This window comes from Hyperolius riggenbachi, chromosome 8 (assembly GCF_040937935.1).
Source record: "Hyperolius riggenbachi isolate aHypRig1 chromosome 8, aHypRig1.pri, whole genome shotgun sequence".
Classification (NCBI taxonomy): Eukaryota; Metazoa; Chordata; class Amphibia; order Anura; family Hyperoliidae; genus Hyperolius; species Hyperolius riggenbachi.
In genome coordinates, this window is record NC_090653.1 from 290,870,272 (window position 1) to 290,897,245 (window position 26,974).

At 44.6% G+C, this 26,974-nt stretch overlaps 1 protein-coding gene and 1 long non-coding RNA gene across 3 annotated transcripts in view; one reads left to right on the forward strand and one right to left on the reverse strand.

Annotated features, from left to right (window-relative positions):
* The window catches only part of COL5A1 (collagen type V alpha 1 chain), a 468,893-nt gene that overhangs the window by 337,006 nt on the left and 104,913 nt on the right, over positions 1-26,974 (forward strand). For both annotated transcript variants that reach the window (XM_068249145.1, XM_068249144.1), the window contains exons 28-31: positions 8,058-8,102; positions 9,232-9,285; positions 16,945-17,052; positions 23,514-23,567. In XM_068249145.1, coding sequence (XP_068105246.1) covers positions 8,058-8,102; positions 9,232-9,285; positions 16,945-17,052; positions 23,514-23,567 — 261 coding nt within the window. The remainder of the gene's footprint in view (positions 1-8,057; positions 8,103-9,231; positions 9,286-16,944; positions 17,053-23,513; positions 23,568-26,974) is intronic.
* The window catches only part of LOC137527982 (uncharacterized), a 97,923-nt gene that overhangs the window by 1,668 nt on the left and 69,281 nt on the right, over positions 1-26,974 (reverse strand). The gene's annotated exons all lie outside the window — the stretch shown is intronic.

The following is a 26,974-nucleotide window of genomic DNA, read 5'->3' on the forward strand; positions in this document are numbered from 1 at the left end:
CAAGTGTGGTCAGCGCCGGGGAGAGCCGTCCGCACCCACCTCCCAATATTAAAAACAGGCACTTACCTTAACGTCCATTGCGTTCTGCAACATGCACATTAACTTGGGGGCACCACATGAGAAAGGAGTGAAGCATGGGTCACCCCGAGCTTTAGAGCTCAGGGCTGGCTCACATACAACACTCCGGGGTGGGGGAGGACAGGCGCAGACAACTCAATCCAGGGCTCACACCACCAGAGCAAGCCATCCACCACCTGCCTCCAAAGGATACAACTGCAAAAAAATGCTTTCCATGAGAAAAATGTTGCGTGCTCGAACACCAAGTTTAACCCTAGCAAGTCTGGCTTTCCAAATTTGGCCTAATTGGCTATTCATGAGGCAATGCTCATGCAAATATGCATTTGCTTTCGCATGCCAAACTATGCAGGGTCAAAAAAACAATACTGCAAAGTGCTCTCTCGCTGCCTGGGAACCACAGCGGCACCCCGGAGTGGGAGGCTGGGTGGCGCAGCCGCCCCCCCCCCCCCCCCCAAGCGTGGCCAGCGCTGGGGAGAGCCGTCCGCACCCACCTCCTAATATTAAAAACAGCCACTTACCTTAACGTCCATTGGGTTCTGCTACATGCGCATTAATTTTCTCATGGAAAGCATTTTGTGCAGTTTGTATCCTTTGGAGGCAGGTGGTGGATGGCTTGCTCCGGTGGTGTGAACCCTGGAGTGAGTGCGCCTGTCCTCCCTCCCCCCCCCCCTCTGGAGTGCTGTATGTGAGCCAGCCCTGAGCTCTAAAGCTCGGGGTGACCCATGCTTCTCTCCTTTCTCATGTGGTGCCCCCAAATTAATGCGCATGTAGCAGAACGCAATGGATGTTAAGGTAAGTGCCTGTTTGTAATATTGGGAGGTGGGTGCAGACGGCTCTCCCCGGCGCTGGCCACACTTGGGAGGGGGGGGGGGTCGTCCACGCCACCCAGCCTCCCCCTCCGGGGTGCCGCTGTGGTTTCCAGGCAGTGAGAGAGCCTGGGACCCTGCGGTCCCCCCAGTTGTATAAAAAAGGGGCATTGGGAATCCTCCCCGTGGCGCTCCTGGAGGCCTGGAGCACACCAAAAACTGCTAGCAGATCCGCAAAATGCTAGCAGATTTTGAAACGCTTTTTCTTATTTTTCTGTAGCATTTCACCTAGCATTTTGCGGTTTTGTAAAGCGTTTTTGGTGTAGTAGATTTCATATATTGTTACAGTAAAGCTGTTACTGAACAGCTTATGTAACAAAAACGCCTGCAAAACCGCTCTGAACTGCCGTTTTTCAGAGCGGTTTGCGTTTTTCCTATACTTTACATTGAGGCAGAAACGCATCCGCAATCCAAAAAATGCCTCACCTCGGGAGTATGCGTTTCAGCAAAACGCCTCCCGCTCTGGTGTGCACCAGCCCATTGACACAATAGACACTAGGGAAGCCATATAGGATGGGAGGGGACCACTAAACACCAGGGAACTGCAGCAGAAGCAGGCCACCAGGTTGTCCTTTGACTTGGTCCCAGTTTTCAATGTTATCCCACTCTGTATTTGAGATTGACACCCCTGTCTAGATTAAGGCAGAAGTGACCCAAAAGTCCAACCCTGAGGGTCTCACAAGACCAATTCTTTCATTCGATCTGTAGAAGTAAGCTGTCACCATATACTGCACAGCCTCTATATATATGGAATAAGAACAGCTGCTGAGAATTACACCCGGGATACAGGACAAGAGAAGTCATACTGTGCAGCCTCCATACATACAGTTATTAGGATAAGACCAGAGGCGCCAAAAGTGTAAAAAATATAATAAAATTTTAAAATGGGGAGAGTCACAACTCACCACCCATAAACCAAGAACCAGCATAAGACTCAGTGTTCAGATGAACAAAAACAATTTATTGGTACTCCTAGGTGCTACGCGTTTCACGGGACAATCCCGCTTCCTCAGGCAATCAATCAGGAGTACAAGCTATCCGGGGTCTGGCAAGCTCTCCGCGCCTCCATACATACAGTATAAGAGCAGAAACTGAGAATTACACCCAGCATACAGGACAAGAGAAGTCATACTGTGCAGCCTCCATACATACAGAATAAGAGCAGATACTGAGAATTACACCCGGCATACAGAACAAAAGAGAAGTCATACTGTGCAGCATAAGAGCAGAAACTGAGAATTACACCCAGCATACAGGACAAGAGAAGTCATACTGTGCAGCCTCCATACATACAGAATAAGAGCAGATACTGAGAATTACACCCGGCATACAGGACAAGAGAAGTCATACTGTGCAGCCCCCATACATACAGAATAAGAGTAGATACTGAGAATTACACCCGGCATACAGGACAAGAGAAGTCATACTGTGCAGCCTCCATACATACAGAATAAGAGCAGATACTGAGAATTACACCCGGCATACAGGACAAGAGAAGTCATACTGTGCAGCACCATACATACAGAATAAGAACAGATACTGAGAATTACACCCGGCATACAGGACAAGAGAAGCCATACTGTGCAGCCTCCATACATACAGAATAAGAGCAGATACTGAGAGCTACACCCGGGATACAGGACAAGAGAAGCCATACTGTGCAGCCCCCATACATACAGAATAAGAGCAGATACTGAGAATTACACCCAGCATACAGGACAAGAGAAGTCATACTGTGCAGCCTCCATACATACAGAATAAGAGCAGATACTGAGAGCTACACCCGGGATACAGGACAAGAGAAGTCATACTGTGCAGCCTCCATACATACAGAATAAGAGCAGATACTGAGAGCTACACCCGGGATACAGGACAAGAGAAGTCATACTGTGCAGCCTCCATACATACAGAATAAGAGCAGATACTGAGAGCTACACCCGGGATACAGGACAAGAGAAGTCATACTGTGCAGCCTCCATACATACAGAATAAGAGCAGATACTGAGAGTTACACCTAGCATACAGGACAAGAGAAGCCATACTGTGCAGCCTCCATACATACAGAATAAGAGCAGATACTGAGAGTTACACCCGGCATACAGGACAAGAGAAGCCATACTGTGCAGCCCCCATACATACAGAATAAGAGCAGATACTGAGAATTACACCCGGCATACAGGACAAGAGAAGCTATACTGTGCAGCCCCCATACATACAGAATAAGAGCAGATACTGAGAATTACACCCGGCATACAGGACAAGAGAAGCCATACTGTGCATCCTCCATACATACAGAATAACAGCAGATACTGAGAATTACACCCAGCATACAGGACAAGAGAAGTCATACTGTGCAGCCTCCATACATACAGAATAACAGCAGATACTGAGAATTACACCCGGCATACAGGACAAGAGAAGTCATACTGTGCAGCCTCCATACATACAGAATAAGAGCAGATACTGAGAATTACACCCGGCATACAGGACAAGAGAAGTCATACTGTGCAGCCCCCATACATACAGAATAAGAGTAGATACTGAGAATTACACCCGGCATACAGGACAAGAGAAGTCATACTGTGCAGCCTCCATACATACAGAATAAGAGCAGATACTGAGAATTACACCCGGCATACAGGACAAGAGAAGTCATACTGTGCAGCACCATACATACAGAATAAGAACAGATACTGAGAATTACACCCGGCATACAGGACAAGAGAAGCCATACTGTGCAGCCTCCATACATACAGAATAAGAGCAGATACTGAGAGCTACACCCGGGATACAGGACAAGAGAAGCCATACTGTGCAGCCCCCATACATACAGAATAAGAGCAGATACTGAGAATTACACCCAGCATACAGGACAAGAGAAGTCATACTGTGCAGCCTCCATACATACAGAATAAGAGCAGATACTGAGAGCTACACCCGGGATACAGGACAAGAGAAGTCATACTGTGCAGCCTCCATACATACAGAATAAGAGCAGATACTGAGAGCTACACCCGGGATACAGGACAAGAGAAGTCATACTGTGCAGCCTCCATACATACAGAATAAGAGCAGATACTGAGAGCTACACCCGGGATACAGGACAAGAGAAGTCATACTGTGCAGCCTCCATACATACAGAATAAGAGCAGATACTGAGAGTTACACCTAGCATACAGGACAAGAGAAGCCATACTGTGCAGCCTCCATACATACAGAATAAGAGCAGATACTGAGAGTTACACCCGGCATACAGGACAAGAGAAGCCATACTGTGCAGCCCCCATACATACAGAATAAGAGCAGATACTGAGAATTACACCCGGCATACAGGACAAGAGAAGCTATACTGTGCAGCCCCCATACATACAGAATAAGAGCAGATACTGAGAATTACACCCGGCATACAGGACAAGAGAAGCCATACTGTGCATCCTCCATACATACAGAATAACAGCAGATACTGAGAATTACACCCAGCATACAGGACAAGAGAAGTCATACTGTGCAGCCTCCATACATACAGAATAAGAGCAGATACTGAGAATTACACCAGGCATAAAGGACAAGAGAAGTCATACTGTGCAGCCTCCATACATACAGAATAACAGCAGATGCTGAGAATAACATCAGCTTGTAGAAATTAATGAGATCTGAGTGTTTTCTGGTTGGTGAGGGCTGGAGACTTGCCTGCAGGGTACAGGGAGGTTGTTTATGTGCCATGCAGGCTGCTAGTCACAGCCCCCAAGCACTTACAGTATGTCACTGTCAGCTTAGTGAATGCATGCTTACTGTACAGTCATTATAGAGCTCTGTGCAGTGTGCCCCGCTCACCACTAGAGGGCACAGTGATTACAAGGGAGAGAGATTTGCAGATCAGGGACCTGAGCTGATTGCATCCTCCTAATACAAACATGACATTTGCAGGTACTTGACTAGCAGATAAGCGGGGGCTGCTGTAATTAGCAGTTTGAGAGCTTCTGATGGCTCTTGTGAAGGAGGCGGCTTGTCTCATGTAGTGTATAATGAACGGAGAGGGAGGAATCATTTTTGATATTAGCATTATTGGTCGTTGCTGCGCTGGATTTATTACCTGCGCTGCCTCGGATGGAGAATATCGGCCGTTTATAAACCACTAATTACAGGCAGAGCCGTAAACACAGAACCGCAGGAATCGCATACGTTCTGCAGTCCAGCCCTGCGCGAAATAAAGGTAGAAATCGAGGCTTTCACTGAATGCGTTTCGCTACGTTCGCATTTTCACGTGCATTTTTGGCATGTGATTGTTAATCGCTCCCTACAGGCAGAAAAAAAAGTGAATGCCGGCAAGTTTTTTTCTTCCTCGTGACGCAAACGCAGAAATAGAAACACAAACGCAGAAAATGTACAGAATCGCGAGCAGCTCGTAGCAATACATTGCCTGTGCGGCTCGGTGAACCAGAGATGAAGCACCCTCATGTATTTTACCATATACAGTATATCAGTGGGAACATTAGAGAAAACACCTACCCTGCTCTCTGTTTCATCCTTCACTGCTCAGCCTGCCTGTTATCAGCCCTGATAAGAATCCCCGACTGAGCATTCACCGGAATGATTATAGCTGAGTCTAGCTGAGTCAGTCTTCTGTGATGTCTTTTCAAGCCCCAGTCTGCCCCTGGTGGCTTTGCCTTCCTGCTATTTATCCTCCTAGCAAGAATTCGGAGCCACAAGGGGGCAGGCTTGGGCTTGAAAAGACACCAGAGAAGACTCAGCTATAATCTTTCCGGTAAAAGCTAGACTGAATGCTCAGTCGGGGATTCTTATCAGAGCTGATAACAGGCAGGCTGAGCAAAGAAGAATGAAGCAGAGCAGGGTAGGTGTTTTCTCTAATGTTCCCACTGATATATATGGTAAATACATGAGGGTGCTTCGTCTCTGGTTCTTTTTAAGGTGGCCGCTAACGATCCAAATTCTAGTGAAAAATCGTTTGAGCGATCAGATAATTCTGAACAGAAGTGAAATCGTTCACTACACCATCAACGAACCAATCTTTGCTTCCCATTTATCAAAACCAACAAGAAAATCCAAATTTTGCTTCGATGAAAATTCATTTGGACGACTGTTTTTATAATCGTTTGTAATCAATTGTGCCCATCAACAAAGATTATTTACAACCAATCCGATCAGTTCTGATTATTTGAACGATTTTTCCGCTAGGAATTGGACAGTTAGTGGCCACCTTTAGCGTTTGATGCAAAACGGACAGGAATTTTAGCTAGTATACGCCCTGCCTCACTATTTATATAGCAACACCTGTGTTTCGATAAACACTTATTGCACGGAAAACGGAATTAATAGAATTGCATTGTCCATATTAAAAGTGTTACTATTGAATTATAAAGCGCCAACATATTCTGTGGTGCTGTACGAAGTAAGAAACAACCATGGGGTACATAATAACGCAGGCAATGGTGTACACCAATATACAGAATGCAGTGTTGGTACAACATACAGAATTGGTAATGACAGGGACAAAGGCAACATGATGAATAAAATGAGAGAACTCTGCCCTTGTGAGCTTACAATCTAAAGGAATGTGGGAAGCAGGAGGTGGGGAGGTATATGACAAACCTCCCTAGAGGCAGTGTGTTTTTAGGCCATCTAGTAGGAGTGCAACTTGGCCAGAGGTGTAATGGCCTAAGGTAGAGCGTATGCTTGTCAGAAAAAGCAAGTTTTGAGAGAGTTCTTAAAGATATCAAAGGTTGGAGAGTGACGGATGTGCTGTGGAAGGGCATTCCAGAGGAGGGTTGAAGCATGTAAGAAGTCTTGTATTTGTGAATGCGAGGAAGTGATTCTAGAGGAGGAGAAAAGAAGGTCATGTGCAGATCTGAGATTGCGGTTGGGTTGGTATCTGGAAATTAGTGAGGAGATGCACAGGGGAGAGAGATTGTGGAGAGCTTTGTAGGTTAGGGTTAGGAGTTTGATCTGGATCCTCTGGGTAATAGGCAGCCAGTGAAGAGCTTGGCAGAGAGGAGCAGCAGAGGAAGAGCGAGAAGAGAGATGAATGAGACGAGCAGCTGAGTTCAGTACCGACTGGAGCGGGGACTGTCTGTTAGTTGGTAGGTAGTCCACAAAGTAGTATGTTACAATAGCCCATTACACTCTAAAATAGTATTAAACTCTAAAAAAGACTTTATTGTTTTAATTAAAGTAATATCTATAAGACCTCCATGCAGCGGCAGTCTATGGTTATAACTTCTCAGCAGCACAATTAAAATAACAGCCTCTTCGGCAAAGGCAAAACATAACCAGTGAAAAAAAACCAATGTTTACACCTGAACAACTTACAAAAAACATATATTTTAGGTTAAATACAGCTTTTTCTGGTTTGGGTGCAATCACGGAAGGGCCACCTGCTGGTGACTGGTAAAAGTTCATGATGGTCCAGGGACGCAATGCCACCAGCAGGCGAAATCTGAAGTACAGGGTGTTCAGAAGACTTGCAGTCAGCCATCTGGTGGTGGTCAGTGGAAGTACATGACTGTCCAGGTGTGCAGTGCAGGTATACAAATTGTCCAGAAGACTTGCAGACAACCACCACCTGCTGGTGGACAGTAGAAGTGTATGACTGTCCAGGTGTGCAGTGCAGGTATCCAAATTGTCTGGAAGATTGGCAGACCACCACCACCTGCTGGTAGACAGTAGAAGTGCATGACTGTCCAGGTGTGCAGTGCATGTGTACAAATTGTCCAGAAGACCTGCAGATCACCACCATCTGCTGGTGAGCTGTTGAAAGTACATGACTGTCCAGGTGCATAGTGCCACCAGCAGGTAGGGCTGGCTGTAGCAGGACTCCTAACACTAGCAAGAGATTGGCTGATAGAAGAATGCTGGTTTAGAAGGATGCTTTGATTTCAGTTTATCTGCACTGGTTCGGTAGGGAGGGTAGCTGGGAGCTCATGAGTTTTTGCAGTATGAGGCTGCAGCAGCACCAAAGAATTCATTGATTGCAATCAAGCAATCAGTGGAATTGTGGCAAAGCTCATGTATTGGCGGTCCGTCCTGTTAGGCAGAGCTGCTTAGCACGCGTTAGGTGTTTGTGTGTATTGACTGGACTCTCTTCTGTGTTTGCAGGGTGCTGATGGGATCCGAGGGTTGAAAGGGACCAAAGGAGAGAAGGTAAGTTCCTCTGACTTAAACCCTGAAAATCTTCAGACGTAGCCTGAAAACCAGGAATCCTCCGACTCCTCAGCTTATGAAACCTCAACTCTGACTCCACAGCCCTAATGGGTACAAAAACCATCCAATTTCTGAGGAACTCAGACAGGGATGGACAGTTTAGTAAGTAACACAGGCAGTGATGCAGGGGGCAGTTTATTAAGCAATGGGGGGGGGGGGGGGCAGTTTAGCAAGTAACAGACAGGGATGCAAGAGGGCAGTTTATTAAGCAATGGGGGGGGGGGGGGGGGAGGGGGCGGGAGTTTAGCAAGTAACAGACAGGAATGCAAGGGGGCAGTTTAGCAGGTAACACAGACAGGGATGCAGGGGGGCAGTTTAACAGGTAACACAGACAGGGATGCGGGGGAAGGGGGGGGGTGCAGTTTAGTAACACGGGCAGGGGGCAGTTTAGCAGGTAACACAGACAGGAATTTGGGGAAGGGGGGGGGGGGGGTTGCAGTTTAGTAACACCGGCAGGGGGGCAGTTTAGCAGGTAACACAGACAGGGATGTGGGGGAAGGTGGGGTGCAGTTTAGTAACACGGGCAGGGGGGGCAGTTTAGCAGGTAACACAGACAGGGATGCGGGGGTAGGGGGGGGGTGCAGTTTAGTAACACCGGCAGGGGGGGGGGCAGTTTTGCGGGTTACTGAGATAAGGTTGCAGGATATGTAGTTTGTTATAAACGCACAGTGAGCAGTCTGATGAGCTGGGGGTGGCAGGAGAAGTGGCACAGGGTAAAGGGGCAGCACAGAGTGATACAGGACGGGTAGACCCAGCACACAGCTGCTGTAACGTGGCAGAGGATGATAGATGCGCACAACACTTCCTGTCCCCCACCTGCTGCGCCACTGGCCATGCCAGCCCCATACACCAGATCTCCACTAATGGAAGCAATGGAGTGTGGACGCCGCATGCCTCCCCTGGCAACAATCTGGCAGAGAGTATCAGGCTTGCCCAGCGCTCTTCCCAGCTGCCCTCCAGGCGGCTTAACCCTCGCACTGCCGCACACCAGAGGAGTCCGCAGAGCGGGCACAGCCCTGTGCAGCCACCGTACACTAATCCCTTCTCTCTGTGTTTGCTTCCTCTGTAGGGTGAAGATGGATTCCCTGGCTTTAAGGGTGACATGGGACCCAAGGGAGACAGAGTAAGAGCCTCCATCTTTTCTTTGACATTCAGTAGTGTTAATATTTCAACTGAGCTCAGAGCGAATAGAAGCACAAACTGCTGGACAGGGTAGCTATTTCATGTGTCGGATGTGCTTCCTAAACACCGATGCAGCTCTCCTCCTCTCCCTCTGGGACACAGTTGTTGGGAGGAGTCAACAGGTGAGATCATGTGATACCCAAAGTAGATGCCAGACTAGTTTCCCAGTGTCCCCATATTAACCATATAGCAACTTCTGCCACACATTTCTATGTCCCTGTTTATAAAACACCTGTAAACACTTGGTTCCGTTTTCTATTTTTAGAAACCGGAGTTAGTATAGCACCATCTTGTGGCCAAAAAGTAAAACTACTTCCAAATACACCATTATACACTTATCATAGAAAATTACATTTTCTTTATTTTTTAACTCCTTCACCCCTAACCCGAAATAAAATATTATCGCCATACATTGTAATTGGGACACAATTTAAACATTGTAATAACCAGGACAAATGGACAAATAAAATGTAACTGTTTTATATACAATAGCACACTTTATTTTTAAACTACAATGGCTGAAAGCTGAGAAATGGTGATTTTTTTTTCTTCCTCTTCTTTCCTGTCAAATGCATATGAAATAATATAATTCTTAGCATAAAGTACTGCCCAAAGAAAGCCTAGTTTGTCCAGCAAAAAATAATATATAGATCATTTCAGTGTGATAATTAGCGATAAAGTTATTAACAAATGAATGGGAAGCGCTTTTGAAGGGGAAAAAAAACCTGTGGTAGAGAAGTGGTTACATCACAAATCATGACCTGTACATGGAGATGCAGAACCTGAATTACATAACGCTTGGATGTCAGCTTTGTGCTTCAAAATTTATACTAAACGGCATGATTGTGCTTGTTCAGGTTTGAGCTCAGATTGGATTCAACGTTACTCTTTACTCGTAGTGATCCATTGTTTTGTGAATTGCTATGTGGATAAATAGGAACTTTAACCCTGGATTGAATTTCATCCCAATCAGTAACCGATACTCCATCTCTTTACCCGGTCTGGAATAGTGCATCTGGGGGGAGGTCTGTGTGGCTGATACTGTGGTAAAACCCCTCCCACAGTGTGATGTCAGGGCCATGACCCTAACGATTTCCTGTCTGTGAACCTTGTTGCATTGTGAGACGTAATGGCCGTTTCCAACTTCGAAGCAAGCAGTATCCCCCTCTGTGCATGTATTTGAAAAAAAAAAAAAAAACTTTTAGCCTATCACATTGTTAGTAGGTGTGTTTATAGTTACTGGCAGTTGGTGCTGTTTTGTTCATGTCTGCCAGCAGTAAAGATGGTGACCTGCAGACTCAGAGTTTATCAAACAACATGAAGCTATTACACAGCGAGAATCAATGATTCCTTGATCTAGGTTATATTTTTTAACTGTTCACTTTGCAATGAATTGATTTCTTTCCCTACTATTACATTTCTGTAAAGTTCCTTTTAAAGCAAACCAGAGGCAAAAACAAAACTTGTGATATAATTGTATGTGTGGTACAGATAAGGCATAGAACATTAGTAGAAAAGAAAGCAGTCTCATATTTTTTAATTTGTATAGCTTTTTTTTTATATAATTGCATCATTTTGTCACAGTTGCAGTTTTCAAACCACACTCAAATAATGACCCTTTCAGCTTCCCTGCAGTAAGACCTTATCTCAAGCTGCCTCTCACTGTTTCTTGGCTGTTTAACTGCCTCAGAAAACAGGACTGTATTGGACCTAGTGGGTCGGAGAGCTCAGAGAAACTCTTTTTCATAGATAACAACTGAAATTTAACTCTTCCTGTACTGGAAAACATTATGAGACTTTTCTTTGCTACTAATGTTCTATTTATTAAGGGGCCCATACACTGGTCGATTTCTGCCATCAATATATTCGATAGACTCGATCGGAAATTGATTCTATCGCCAATCAGTCGATCGATCGATTTGCGGCCAATTTCGATCAATTTGATCTATCTGACAAGATGGAAGATCTAGGTCAATTGGCTGCTGGCCGCAGATTAATGGCCCATGGAGTTGCATTGGATCTCATGATCCAATAATGCATTTAGATTGATTTCAAATAGATTTAATTCTGAAATCTATTGGAGATCTGTTCCTAGTGTGTGGCACACATCAGATTCCTGTCAGATTCCACTTCACAGGCATCTGACAGAAATCTATCTGATGGTCGAATCTGCTGCAAATCTATCAGTGTATGGCCACCTTTAGCTGTACTACACATACAGTTCTTTCTCTCATAAGTTTATTATCGCTTCAGATTTGCATTAAGATCTGTGTGTCCAGAGTCATCCAGTGGGCGGCAGATTGTCAGCTTGCAGTCGACTGTCGGGAGTTTTTTCTGCATAAGGAATTCAGACTATCCTACCGACTTGTATTCTCCACTTTCAGAAAACAGGATGCGGGGGATTTGCAGTTCCCCTGCGGGGCATTGAACCCACGAGCACAGCGCAGAGCTTCTTACCACCTAGCCAGCTTTCTGCTTGTAAGAATAAGGCTGCTAGTGTGTAGCCCCCCCCCCCCCCCATAGCGGAACGCGGGCAGTACAGCTCTTGGTGTTAGAATGAGGCTGCTGGTCCCCCCACCCCCCATAGCGGAACGCGGGCAGTACAGCTCTTGGTGTTAGAATGAGGCTGCTGGTCCCCCCACCCCCCATAGCGGAACGCGGGCAGTACAGCTCTTGGTGTTAGAATGAGGCTGCTGGTCCCCCCACCCCCCATAGCGGAACGCAGGCAGTACAGCTCTTGGTGTTAGAATGAGGCTGCTGGTCCCCCCACCCCCCATAGCGGAACGCGGGCAGTACAGCTCTTGGTGTTAGAATGAGGCTGCTGGTCCCCCCATAGCGGAACGCGGGCAGTACAGCTCTTGGTGTTAGAGTGAGGCTGCTGGTTCCCCCCCAAGCAGAGCGCGGGCAGTACGCAGTGCGCATCTCGCTCCAGTGACGGGGGCTTTTCCATATAACACCGATTATGACAATGAGACGAGAAACACAGCGATCTCCAGGTGCTAAAATTACAAGATCTGGAGGTTTGCTTGTGTAGAAGTCATCAAAACATTGTGAAAAGGGGAGAGAAGGGTTTTCTTTAATAGCTTTCTCATTTTCGCAAATTGTCGCAATCAAAGTTTCACTTTAAAAACAATTTAAAGTACAGATTTTTTTTTTTCTTTACAAACACACGTCTGTATCTTGGCTGAAGGGAGGTACGACAGGTGTGATTGCTGGAAGATGATCTCGTGTGAAGACGTTGTGCGCAATGAGATGGAAATTGCAAACTGCGCAAACCAGGAAAGCCAACGAGGGGCTACAGTGTAGGGGGTTCGGGGGGCTTCCCGGCCAATTAAAGATGCTGCATTTGGAATCGTACTGCAAAACAATTGTAGTAGGGATAAAATCCGTTTTCTGTGCTTGTTTTTCTGCATGCGTTTATTCTGTTTGTATGCAGAAAAATGCATACGTTTTTCACAGTAGCTAATGTTATTGATAAGGGAAATGCGCAGAAATAAGCCTCATTCTCACTATGCGCGTTGCCGTGCTCATTTAGGCAACTCCTATGGTGTACAACATGCATAGACTGCACAGTGATGTTCATACTACATGCGCAATACTGCAGTGCACTGCGCTATCACACTGCTGCATTATTCAGCAAAATGCAACACTGTCCCATTCAGTAGTGCATGGGATCAGAAGCGCAATGCACGGCAGCGCAGTTGGTGTGCGATCGCGTTTCTTGTGTTCCAATCGCACAGCCATCTTTATTTGCAAGTGTGAACAAGGCCTTAGGCAGAGGATACATTTGTCCATCTGGAAAAGCATCAGTTTTCTGCCAAGTGCGTTTCTGTGTTTTTTCCCTGCGTTTGAATTTTTTTATGTGCATTTTTTTGTGTGTTTCCATTTGCGGTTTTTAATAAATATTCATTTTTAACAAGTTCATTTTCAAATAAATGCTTACCTTTTTTCCAAAAACCCACATCAAACACATGCGTTTTTTTATTTCCCATTGAAAACCATTGCATGTAAAACGCATGCGTTCTGCATATGGTATGCGGAAAGAATGAACTTGCGGAATTTTTTTTTTTCTGCACTGTTCTTCAAGTGGCCCATTGACTAACATGATGTATGTTTTTGCATACGTTGCGGTAAAATACATGCGATTCAAGTAAGTGTGACCCCTGCTTCACGCGGGATGTCTTTCTGTTTTTTCTGTGCGCTAAAAACACATTCAGGTGTGAACTCGCCCATTGATTAACATCAGTTTAAATGCGTTTTTCTGTATAGAAAGCACGCACATAAACAGACAAGTGTGACCCCTGCTTTAGAATCGCATGCAATTAGCCGCATAAAAATGAATGCGCGTTCACATACAATGCTAATCTATGGACCACACAAAAATTGCATTGCTGTGTGATTTGCTAAGCGATTTTATATGCGTTTTAGAATCACACAGCAAGTTCCTTCTTACTGCATGTCGAGTGCACATCGCAGGCAATTTTCACGCAATGATTTACGATGGAAAATCAAATGCATGCGATTGGCATGCCATTTTATGCATGCACAGCAGACGCCAACCTATCCGGGTGTCGGCAATCCTCGGACGCTGCCAGCGGAGAAGGGAGAAGACCGGAGGTGTGGCGAGGGACACATGTGACTTTTAGGGGCTGACAGAAGCCCCAGGTAAGTAAAAATAGGGGTTTTTTAATCGCCTTGTACTTTATCCCAATCAGTAGTTAATACCCCCTTTTACATGATAAATCTATTCCTTTTCACAAACAAACCATCAGGGGGCGCTGTATGATGGTGGTGAAACCATCAGGGGGCGCTGATATTGTGATGAAACCCCTCCCACAAGAAACTCTGAGGACCATGGTCCTGTCTGGGAACCGTGCTGCATTGTGGGAAATAGCTGTTTACAGCTGTTTTCAACTTTCAAAAAAAGCATGCAGCAGCTACATCACCTGCCAGCAGTAAAGATGTCACCATGTGATAAATGTCAGAATGTAAATCGGGAGAGGAAAGATTTTACAATGGGCAAACACTGACTAAATCATGTATACATAATTATTGTAAAAATTAAGCACTTTTTTATTAGATTATTTTCACTGGAGTTCCTCTTTAAATATGATTATACAAAAAATGCACAAACATAAGCAAATAGGCAAAAAAAATGCAACACAAATGGCAGAAAAGTGATGCACAGACAAGTGCGCTCACAGTCCCTCACAGTAGCAGATATGTGGTAAACACAAATGCCCGCTCGATTTGGCCGCGCGAGGAAAGCGAATGGGTTGTGTGATGCTCACAAGTGCGTAAACCGTAAAATCCCCCGACCTCTGCAGCTCTGCGCTGAATAATTGATCAGGATGTGGTAACGCCGCCACGATCAGGTATCCAGACCCGCATACCTCAATCTGAGATTCTGAGCGGCAAACGTCTTCCTCTTCCGTGCGTCGCAGCAGCAGAGCGGGACGTCAACGCTGCAAAGCATTCTGGGAACAATGCGACACGGCCCCATAATGACAGGCCTCATATTCCCACAACAAATGTCTGCCGATAAAGCTAATGAAGTAGAGAGACCGGCCGCCGCAAGGCAAAGTGCGGCCAGTTTTACGCCTCTAATCGAATTGATCCCGGCGTTACGAGCTCGAGAGGGTTCCTCGCAAAGCGATTTAGCATTTGTTGGAACTGTAGATAATTAGATTTGGGTTTGTTTGTGTTTGTAATGTAGGGAAAGTAATATTAACATATTGGCTGAAATAAATAAGTCGCAGATAATGAGGCGCAAGGGATTCGCCAAGTTAAGACTTCCCGCTCTTTATTTTCAGCGTTTCCCAATTCATCTGCAAGTTTTACATCTGTCAGAGAAATTAATTTTATTTTAAGATTTGCTTTCACTCAAGAAAGTGAACCTGAAGTGAGAGGGATATGGAAGCTGCCATATTTATGTCCTGTTAAACAACACCAGTTGCCTGGCAGTCCTGCTGATCTCTTTGGCTGCAGTAGTGTCTGAATCACACACCTGAAACAAGCATACAGCTAATCCAGTCACACTTCAGTCGGAGCACCTGATCTGATGCATGCTTGTTCAGGGGCTGTGGCTGAAAGTATTAGAGGCAGAGGATCAGCAGCTCCACCTCACCTTGAGTACCCTCTAATACTTTTTCTGCCTAATCTGTCAACCTAATTTTAACCCCTTCTTGACACCTATCCTTAAAGGGAACCAGAGAGGAAGCACCCTTGTGTATTTGACCATATATATCAGTAAGAACATTAGAGAAAACACTTACCATGCTCTCCGTTTCATCCTCACTGCTAAAAGTGTCTGTTATCAGCTGTGATAAGAATCCCGGACTGAGCATTCAGTCTGGCTTTACAGGGAATAATTATAGCTGAGTCATTATAGCAGAGCCACAAGGGGGCAGGCTTGGGCTTGCAAAGACACCAGAGAAGACAGACTCAGCCATAATCTTTCCGTAGCAAAGCTAGACTGAGTGCTCAGTCGGGGATTCTTATCAGAGGTGATAACAGTCAGATTACACAGAGAACAATGAAACAAAGAGCAGATTAGGTGTTTACTGTCATGTTCCCACTGATTTATAAGGTAAAATACAAGAGGGTGCTTCATCTCTGGTTCTCTTAGACGTCTGTCGAGGGATCGGTACAGAATGTTTGTTACTGAGAGTTCTATGCACAGAAGGGAGATGTTGCTTTCTTGGCAGTTGGACACAACAATGCAATGAGGTTCACAGACAAGAAACTGTCAGGACCATGGTCATGACATCACACTGTGGGAGGGGTCTCACCACAATATCAGCCATACAGCGCCCCCTGGTGATCCGTGTGTAAAAAAGAAAAGATTCCTCATGGGAAAGGGGGTATCAGCTACTGATTGGAATGAAGTTTAGTTCTGGGTTACGGTTTCTCTTTAAAAAAGTGTAAAATAAAATAAATATGATAATTGCACAGGCCGAGGAAGCAGCAGTGCAGATGACTCCCTGGACATTGCCTCTTCTTAGTAAGGATCACGCTTAGTTTTTAATTGCGTAGAGGACAGTCCGGGATTTGTCTCGCTCCATCTAAAATCAATATATTAATTAACTGATAACCTACGTTAACCTGAGCACTGCATGGAGATGTTAATTGACTTGGCAGAATCAATGGTAATATCTCACCGCTGGCTCACGCAAATTAATTATTTTTTTTTCCGTATTATTTGCGCTCTGGGAGGCTGGAAACGCTCTCGCAATTAAAAGGTGAAAATGCAGATGTAATTATCGCCCCCGTTTAAAGCCCTTCCGATCACTAATTGTCACCTGAACCGTTTAGACATCCGCGCTTTGTTTCCTGCTAAGGTCGTGCGGAGTGACCTTGACGGTTTGAGTTCAATCAGGCATCAACTCGTCTGTCGATACAATAAAAAATCGTATTTATTGCTAAATGGTCCAGTCCTCCTAAAACAGGCTCTCTTCCTAATTAATGGGAAGTTCAGAACAGGCTGGTAGCGCCAGGACCCCCCTTCCTCCTTGTTACACCTGAAAGGTCACAGGACTCGGCAATGGCCAAAATACCAATTTCTTTACAGTGTATTTAATGAATCTTTATTTCTCATCAGGGTGAACTTGGTGCATCTGGTCCCAGAGGAGAAGACGGGCCTGAAGGGCCAAAGGGACGCGGCGGCCCATCTGGGGAGAATGGCCCACTCGGCCCGGCCGGTGAAAAGGTAAGATCGTGCTGGAAGTGTCTCGGGAGGCTGTTAAAGAAAAGTTTTTACAAGGGTGGTTTTAAAGCATTTAAAGTTTATTGTTACCAGGAAATAGACCGCTTAACAATGACAACTAATGCCAATCTACCGGTAACCCCATAACGAATGCCAATCTACTGGTGACCCCATAACAAAGGCCATTCTACCGGTAACCCCATAACAAATGCCAATCTACTGGTGACCCCATAACAAATGCCAGTCTACTGGTGACCCCATAACAAAGGCCATTCTACTGGTGACTCCATAACAAAGGCCAATCTACTGGTGACCCCATAACAAATGCCAGTCTACTGGTGACCCCATAACAAAGGCCATTCTACCGGTAACCCCATAACAAATGCCAATCTACTGGTGACCCCATAACAAATGCCAATCTACCGGTGACCCCATAACAAAGGCCAGTCTACTGGTGACCCCATAACAAATTATAATCACCCCATAACAAATCCCAATCTCCCAGTGACCCCATAACAAATGCCGATATACCAGTAACTCCATAACAAATGCCGATATACCAGTAACTCCATAACAAATGCCAATCTACTGGTACTGTATAAGCAGACAGAGGCACCAAAAGGATAAACTATTATAAAATGTTTAAAATGAGAGGAAGCAGAGAGGGACTTGCCTCCCCCAAGCAGACGCACACGAGTGTTGTGTATATTCAAAACAACACAAATGTATTTATATACTCCAGAATGTGCAAGTGCAACACGTTTCACGGTCCTCTCCCGCTTCATCAGGCAATAGAAACGGAGCATAAAACTCAAATAGGTCTGGTGCACAGCTCAGCGCCTCTGTATCTACTGGTAACCCCATAACAAATGCCAATCTACCGGCGACCCCATAACAAAGGCCTATATACCAATAACCCCAGAAGAATTGCAGATCTACTGGTATAACAAATGCTGATGCACCAGTACCCAATGGTAAATGCCAATCTACTGGTAACCATGACAATTGCTTATCTACCAGTAACCCCATTACAGATACGATCTACTGGTAACCATGACAATTGCTTATCTACCAGTAACCCCATTACAGATACGATCTACTGGTAACCATAACAATTGCTTATCTACCAGTAACCCCATTACAGATACGATCTACTGGTAACCATAACAATTGCTTATCTACCAGTAACCCCATTACAGATACAATCTACTGGTAACCATAACAAATGCCAATTTACTGGTATCTCCATAACAAACGCCGATCTACCCGTGCCCCAGCATTAAATAACCGCATTTGCAGAGTTGCTTTTGATGGCCGGTTGTCAAATATCCGTCACATCCGTAGATCCTGGATTCTCAGTTTCTGTCTACAGCGTCTGGCCATTGGTTACCTGTCTAGCTGCCTTCAAATTGTGAAAATTTGCATCACCCTTTTGATCTAATGCAGGTTTTTTGAATATCAGGTCTATGGGCATCACTGGATCTTTCATCTGAATATCTGAGTATCTTCTCTGGCTCTGATTCACTAGACTGGTCCATTTGCTAAGAATAGGGTTGTCCATTTGCATACTGAGGTCGAGCCACCTTCAATGGTACAGATTCTGCCCAAAGCGACCAGTTCTGGCTTCTCTCCTGAGGTCGGAGGTCTTTGTTCCACATTATTTCATGTTACACAAGTCCTAAGACTTCCCCGAGTCCTGATAAGTAGAAGCTCTATCGGGCTTGAAGCATACTGACAGATGAGCGGCGCTGATGAATGGAACAGGGACGGTATAATTGCCAATACGCACATCACAGCAGAGAGGCACGCCAGCGCTTTGGCCACATCATTAAAACTATTTTCCGAGAATCCCACATCATGTCCCGTACAGAACAAAGACCCGAGGTAAACGGCTCACCCGATAATTGGCTCTCGTCCGCGGCAGAATTTTTTTTTTTGAACAACACGGTCATTCCTCGAAGTCGCATTATAATGAGCACTTCAGAGAGAGAGAGAGGCCCCTCCCTTCTTCCGCCTGTAGCACGTCTCCTCTCTGCCTGACAGGTAGATAGCTCAGCCCGGAAAACTCGCAATTAAGTCAGGGACGGGATATTTGCATGTTCTTCTGCATCGTAATATCTTTGTTGCCTCTCGAGGTGTCTGAGGCGATGCAGAGATCTTTATCTGCCTCTTTCACGTTCGTTCGGAGAGGTTTCTGGGAAATAACAGGTCTTCGGGACGCGCCGTTAGCGCGATACGCGCTAATTGGCCAAAACAACTGCCGTATTTTTTGGACCATGTGACGAATATGGCCCTGGAAGTCATGCAGTGCGAGAGGAGAGAAGCTGCCAATATGGCAGCAGCCGAGCTGTGTGAGGAGAGAGAGGAGCTGGAGAGAGATCTGTACTGGTACACTAGATCTCCGCTCTCCAACAAGCCCCAGACGCACTGACTATCTCTGCATATCATGGCGGGGGTGCTGCCAATCACGGCCGCCCACTGGTTCCCCTCCGATGTCCACGTCATGTGACCCAGTGCCGTACTAACCGTGCAGCTGAAGAAAGGACATCGGGTGTTGTGAGGTCTCCCTTCCCAGATGTGGGGGAAGCTTCTAACATGAGCACAGGAACCATTGGGCGGCTGTGATTGGCAGAATACCCCCCCCCCCCCCCTCCGCGCAGAGTCATCACTAAAGGGGCCCATACACCTAACGATTTCCCCGCCGATATACAGCAGATTCAATCACTGTGATCGAATCTGCTGTGAAATTGTTGTGCAATTGCTGACCGAACTATCGATTTTATCCGAAATCGATCGTTCCCCATATCCATCCATGCGGAAGATTTCGCTCGATCGCCGGCAAGTCAGGAGTGCGTCGATAGCAGCGTTTGAATGTCCAACAACCGACGCTAGCGGCAATACATTACCTGCTCCGCCGACGCGTGTCACCGCTGCTCCTTCTCCGCTGTGCTCCGGCTGGCTTCACTTCTTCCTGTCCCGACAGGAAGTTTCAACAGTAGAGCGCCCTCTACTGTTTAAACTTTCCTGGACAGGAAGTAAAGTGAAGCTGCAGCCCTGGAGCCCAGAGCGGAAAAGAGGCAGCGGAGACCGGGGGACTCACGCCGGCCGGATCAGGTAATGTATGCGGGGGGGGGGGGGGGGGGGGAGGCAGCTCCACAGATGGTGATTTGTTTCACAATCTGTTTGCAGTAAAGGCAGCCATACAATCTCTCTCTGATCATATTCGATCAGAGAGGGATCTATCTGTTGGTCGATCTGATGGCAAATCGACCAGTGTATGGCCACCTTAAAGAAGCTCCATCTTCCCCGCCCTACACCTGTAACTTCAGTTGCTGATATTCTACTGGAGCCAATGATCTTGCAGGCGGAACCACAGTTCTGTTTGTAGGCCAATCACTGCACTCGCTGGTGCAAACTGCAAGACTTTAACTGGAATATGTAATGTGTTTTTATAGCCCAATTCCAAGGAAAAAAAAAACCCAATCAAGTTTAGGGTTGGTCGACGAGATGCTAATAATTATAAGTTGATGCAAATTTTATGATAATTGTATGCAAGTGTAGGCAGCTTGGAAGAGGATGGCCACTGCATAACTGTGAATAAATTGATCATAACTTTGTTAGTATATCATTGACCAGCCTTATCTAAAGGTGCGTACACACATGCGACTATAGTCGTTTGAAACGATCGTTCCCCGATCCTTTCAAACGACGATCGTTTAAAAAAAAGCAACCAACGATCATTAAGTCTAACGACGGACGAGCTAGATTGTTAAAAATGAACGATCTAGCTTGGTGGATTTTTTCCAACGACGATCGTTTGCAAAAGTAGTACATCGTTGGAAACGGTCGTTCGTACTAGGCTTGCCATGCGCATTTCGCTATTTCTCCATGAAACTTCTCATTTTTATGCGCAGGCGCAATAGTTGCTTTACGTGATGTAACGTTCGTTCTAACGATCAGATCGTTACACACATTTTAAAATTAACTTCACTTAGGTCGTTCTTTCATCAATTAAAAGTTCGTTCGTCGTTGACAACTAACGATTGTTGTCACATGTGTGCACGTAGCTTTAGGATGCCACACACGATACAATATTTTTATCTTTTTTTTTTTTCAATTCAACAACTGAAATACATTTTTTCTGATTAATTGGAACATCTGAAACTTCTTACCGATATCACACACACACGTGTGTTCAATTTGTCCCCAATTCTGAAATAAAAAATCGGAACAATATTGCTTGGGTTTATAAATCAAGAAATTGTCAATCTATCCTACACCATTCAATCTTCATAAAGATGGATCAGGGAAATGAGGTACTCCCGATCGACTGAAGGTGGCCACATACTACTAACAGTGATCTAATTTTACAGCAGTTTGATAAATATGATCGGTAGTACAGAAAAATTGAAAGCCTTTTTTTTTTTTGCATTTGTTCGAGAAATCTGATAAAATTTCCTCTTTTTATTTGATAAAAGTTCAGGATTGTTGGATTTTTCTGATCAATTTCTATACAGATTGAAGGGTGTAGGGTAGATTAACAATTTCTTGATGTACAGAACCAAGCAGTTTTTTTCAATAATTTTTTTCATAATTCGGGAAAAAATGTAACGTGTGTGTGTGGTACATTGGTCAGATTTTTGAAATGTTACAATCAGTTAGAAAAAATCATTGCAATTCTTGTATTGAAAATATATTTAAAAAATTGTATGGTGTGTGACCACCCCGACATTGATACAAAGGAAAATTCAATCCGATTTCTCATTTGAATAAAAATAAAAAAAACTTTAGATTTTTGTGTTCAACCAATCATTGTTATAGAATTACCATAAAATTCAAATCTTTTGTTATGGTATCGTGTGTGTGGCCACCCTGGCCCATACACAATTATTTGTTTTCTCTGGAAGTTTTCTCTAAGGGCCCTTTCACACCAGAGGGATTTTTCGGCGTTTTAACGCCACGGCTGAAGTTGGCGTTTTGCTAGGTAAAAGAAAGTCCATAGACTTTCATTTTACCTTTCACATCTAACTCGGCGTTTTGGAGCGTTGCGTTTCAACGCTCCCAGGAGTTTTTTCAGGGCTGTTTACAGCCGAAGTTGGCTGTTGGCGTTTCAATGATAGTCAATGGAAAACGCCAACTTCAGCGTTTTCAAAGCGTTTTCAAAGCGTTTTACAGCTGACTTGTACACTTATTTTTATAGAAGAAAAAAAAAAGGACGTTTTCATATGGGCTGTAAAACTCTTTCAAAAGGCTTTGAAAACGCTATGTATTGGCGTTAGGCAAAAGGCTGACTTTCAGCCTTTTCTACCGCAGCCTCTAGTGTGAAAGAGCTCTAAGGTGAGATTTTCAAACTTGTCGATAACATTTTCTTTTACACTCCCAGTGAGCAAACAAATACTCAAAATCATTTTGATAGTACTTTTTTTTTACTTACTTTTTAGTACTTTTTCCATTGCAAAGTAGTGAAAAGTTATTTTAAAATCGAAGATGGAAAATGATCTCCTGGGAGAAAATGTACTGCAAGAAGAACAGAGGCGCCAATAACAGGATACAGTACAACCAAACTGTTTAAAAGAGGAGGTAGTGGTAGACTTTCCTCCCCAATCAGTGGATTCTGTCGATTTTTTGATCAACAATGATAAAATAAAACAAAAAACAGTGCAACGCGTTTTGCAGGTAAATTCCCGCTTCTTCAGGCAATATTGGGAGCATAAAAACCAGAACAGGTCACGTGAAGTACCTCTGTCTTATTATATAGCAGCAGTTATCACCGCTATATAATTGCTCTACCCTTCCATAGCATATTACACTATTGGGCTCTCGGTTTCCTTTTTATGCCAGGAGAAAAAGTTAATTGCAAATGGCCCCCTATGTCTTATCATAGTCCTGGGCCAATTTAGTGAGTAGCCCAAAATCCTACCCCGAATTACAGATCTGTGCACAGCGAGTATCCCGGAGGCCATAACGCAATGCAGGATAATTACTGAGCTTGGCGTTAAGTGGCCTCTTCTCATCTTCATATACTAACCACAACGAGACCGGAACAATCTGCCGCCGATTATCAAACCGCTTAAAAACCCTTTATTAGGTGTTGTCCGCTACGCTTTATAAACCTGAGGTGAGGCAAAGGAAAACTGGGCCGGCGTTCAACAATTTGACATCTCCATCGCGGGGATTTGTTAAAGTTTAATTCAGGAGGGAAGCGGTCGGAGGAGACGCCAGCCAGGCGTATGACAGATGAGTAAATAGACGCCGCCGCCTGCGCCGCGACTCCTGTTTGCTGAAGAACATTAGAAAAAAAGAGCTGCTTATGTCTGGAGATGAGCGCTGCCAGCTCTGCGTTTATCTATCCTGCCGCCATCGCCGCATTTCAGGCGTCCGTCTCGATACAAAGTTTGGGCAAATTGTGAAGATTCTGATGAGAAAGATGAAACTAATTCTTCTTCTGTTTGTTTGTTTTTTAGGGAAAGCTTGGAGTTCCAGGATTACCAGGTTATCCAGGAAGACAAGGTCCAAAGGTAACGTTTGTACTCCCCGAAGGAATAACGTGGATAAACACGAAGCTTAGGACTTTTCCTTAGAGGGGGTTGTAACCCCCCCCCCCCCTCCTTTTTTAATAGGTCCCAATATGTCACCTCAATTTTTGCCTAATTGCAGGGATTGTTCAGTGCCAGCTGGATTGTTGGATTTTGTTTTTGTACCTTCAGTAACAAGCTTATCTCAGCATACAAATGGCAGAGAACTTCCTATTTCAGATAAGCTAAGGGCATCATGAGCGGAAAATAATTGAACTTGAAGCTTAGGAATTTTCCATAGAGGGGGTTGTTACATCCAAAAAGAAATGATGCCAAAGAATTGTTAGTGCCCCAAAGATATAGCTCCGCACCCTTTTTTTTTTATATATGTCCCTATATGTCACCCATTTTTTTTTTTTTTTTTTAACCTTGTCTGGGTGTCTTTGCCTTACTGCAAGAACGGTGCTGTGCAGCTGGATTGTAATCACACACACACACACCGCACACACACAGACACACACCTACCTACTTTGAAAAAAAGGGCAGGAGTGATGTCACTTTTGGCATCACAGAGAAACAGTAAAGATGGAAACCAGCATAAATATTCTTTTTTTTTTTTCATATCACATTTCTCCTAAATCTTATTGGATGATTTTTTTCATGTTAATTAATGTTCCTTCTAATGATTAAATAATAGCTCACCATAGGTCAATATTTCACCATAGGTGAGGCCACCATAATGTTCATTATATAACAGCCAGTGATCTATAACCATTGAACATGGTCAGCCAGATACTAATCATTGCAGCGTGTGTACCAGTTATATGCATGATGAAATTGGTCCAGTCAAAACCCACAGAAAGTGCGTTTGATTGGCCCAATGCAAACCTGCATTAAATTTGCATGCAAGTCAAAAGGATCAGCATCTTGTTGGCCATCGCTACTAACTGCCAGTCAGGAATCCTCCCCCCCCCCCTCCCCCCAACATAGGCAAAGGGTGGTTTATGCCATAGCTACCTGGTTATTATTACGTTTTTGTTTTTTTTACTTTCTTAATGGACTTAATTTCCACAGCCATTTGCAGTGTTCTCCCCGGGAGTTTAGTTTAACTGGGTGGGGTGAAGCTGTAGCTGGGTGGTCACAAAGTGGGTGTGGCCAAAAGTGGGCGGTGCCACGTACATCATAATTGGTCGACCAAAGCTCCAGAGCCCCCGTTAAGTCGGGTGAATTGTTTCTGCACTTCCCAAACTTTGCTAGGGTGCTGAAGCAAACAGAGGCGCCAGAAGAATAACATTTGCTAAAATGATTAAATATATATATATATATATATATATATATATATATATAAAGAGTAGGCCACCGCCTCCTCCAAGCAGACACAAGTATTGTCAATTTTCAAAATCACAGAACATTTTATGAATATACTCCAAAAACGACGCAACGCGTTTCACTGGAGTGTCCCTGCTTCATCAGGCGGGTATGGGAGGAGCATACAACAGTAGCAGGTCAAAATAGCACCAGGCGCCTCTGTCTTTGCTAAGGGTTTGTGGTGCTCTTCAGAGTATCCTGCAAAGTGCCCCAGCCCCCAATAGCTCTCTGCTTTCTAGTCCCCCCCAGCTTTGCTGGTCCCCCTTTGTAGTGCTTAGTGACCAGAGAGACCACCTGCTGATATATTAGTGGCTACAGTGTGACAGCTAGGTGAGCTGGAAAATAATCACCTGATGGGAGAACCTGGCATAAAGCCCTGCACTTGTGACAGAGGGTTACTGAGGAGGATTCCAGCACTTTCTGACAATCCAGCAGGTAGGTGGGCCAAAGAGGAGTCTGAAGGGCTTCCTGTAAATGTGCTTTGCTGACTTCTGCAGAACGTATTCACATGCCTTCCCCCATGACTTACTCTATTTACTAACCTCCCTCAGGGGAGAGGTTCATGTTATATGTTTTGTCCACAGGGTGTTCAGGTCGCTTTAAGCATAAGTTCACCAACACTTTACGTTATTATAATAACCTAAAGCAGTGATGGCTAGGCACTCCAGCTGTGGTGGAACTACAAGTCCCATGAGGCATTGCAATGATCTGACAGCTCTAAGCATAACTCGGGGAGGCAGAGGCCTGATGGGATTTGTAGTTTTGTCACAGCTGGAGTGCCAAGGTTAGCCATCACGGACCTAAAGTGTTGGTGAACTTATGCTTAAAGAGACCTGAACACCCTCTGGACAAAATAAATAAAGTGAACCTTCCCTAAGGAAGGCTACTAAATAGAGTAAGTCATGGGTGAAGGGGGGTAGCAGACATTACTTACCTTCGGGGGCTGAAACCTAGCCTCCCCGTCCTTATGCTGGCCTACATCTTCTACAGGGAGACCGCAGGTGCCATAGTTTCAAGATCCAGCAGCGGCGTTGTGCCTTATAGGCAGCTGCAATGCATGCTGGGAGATGCAGTGCATCAATGTGGGTACATCATATATCTCCCAGCATGCATTGCAGTGGCCAGGAGCGTACGTTGGGGGGGGGGGGGGGGGGGCGAGGTAGACCAATCAACTGTTGATATGATTAAATCTAAAAGTTCACCCCTTCAGGTAAAAAAAAGCCTAAAATAAACAGTTACTAGAGTGTTCACTTACCCTGCGACCAGCAAGATGTGCCATGAATAAAAGTCTTGCATCCCGCATGTTTTTTATTTTTGTTTTTGTTTTTTTTAATCCTTGAGCGTTTTAACATTTCCTCCTCCTTTCTATATTATCCCTTTATCTGCAGATCGGGGACCTTTTTTTGGCTTATGGTACAATTTTTATCTCCATATTCAATCTTTTGATGCACTTTTTATGATCGAATTGTATAGAAAACTTTGCTGTTTGTGGCGCAAAGCTATGGGATACAATTCTTTGGTTGATTGTATAAAGAAAATTGATTGATCTGAAAGTTGGATTTTATGATCGAATCGGAATGTAAACCCTTCTTAAATTGTTTTGTTAATGGGAACAGTCGATAATTGCCTTCCGATTAGTTATGATCATTCAAATTGCGTCTAAAGATCACATCTGATGAAAAAAATTGTACCGTTAATAGTCACCTGAACATTTTTACTAGCTATTCCCTGTCCCTGGTATTGAACCAGGTCTGGCTCCCTTGAGTGGCCTTCTCTCTACCTAAGTTTATACTGCTATGCAAGATAGATTGTAGCTGTAGCAGACTGTTTGGCTCTCATCAGTGAAAGATATAGGAAGCAATCTAAAAAAGTCCTCCGCTAATAATACTGTAAAAGCAATGTGGCCGTCTTGGAGCTAGAATCATTGCTATAACATTTCATGAAAGTCCACTGTTTTATTTATATACTTTTTGTTTTTTAAGAAATGATTTGTTTTATCCAGGTTTCTGGGCAGTATTTTAAATTACGGTACCTCTTAAAAC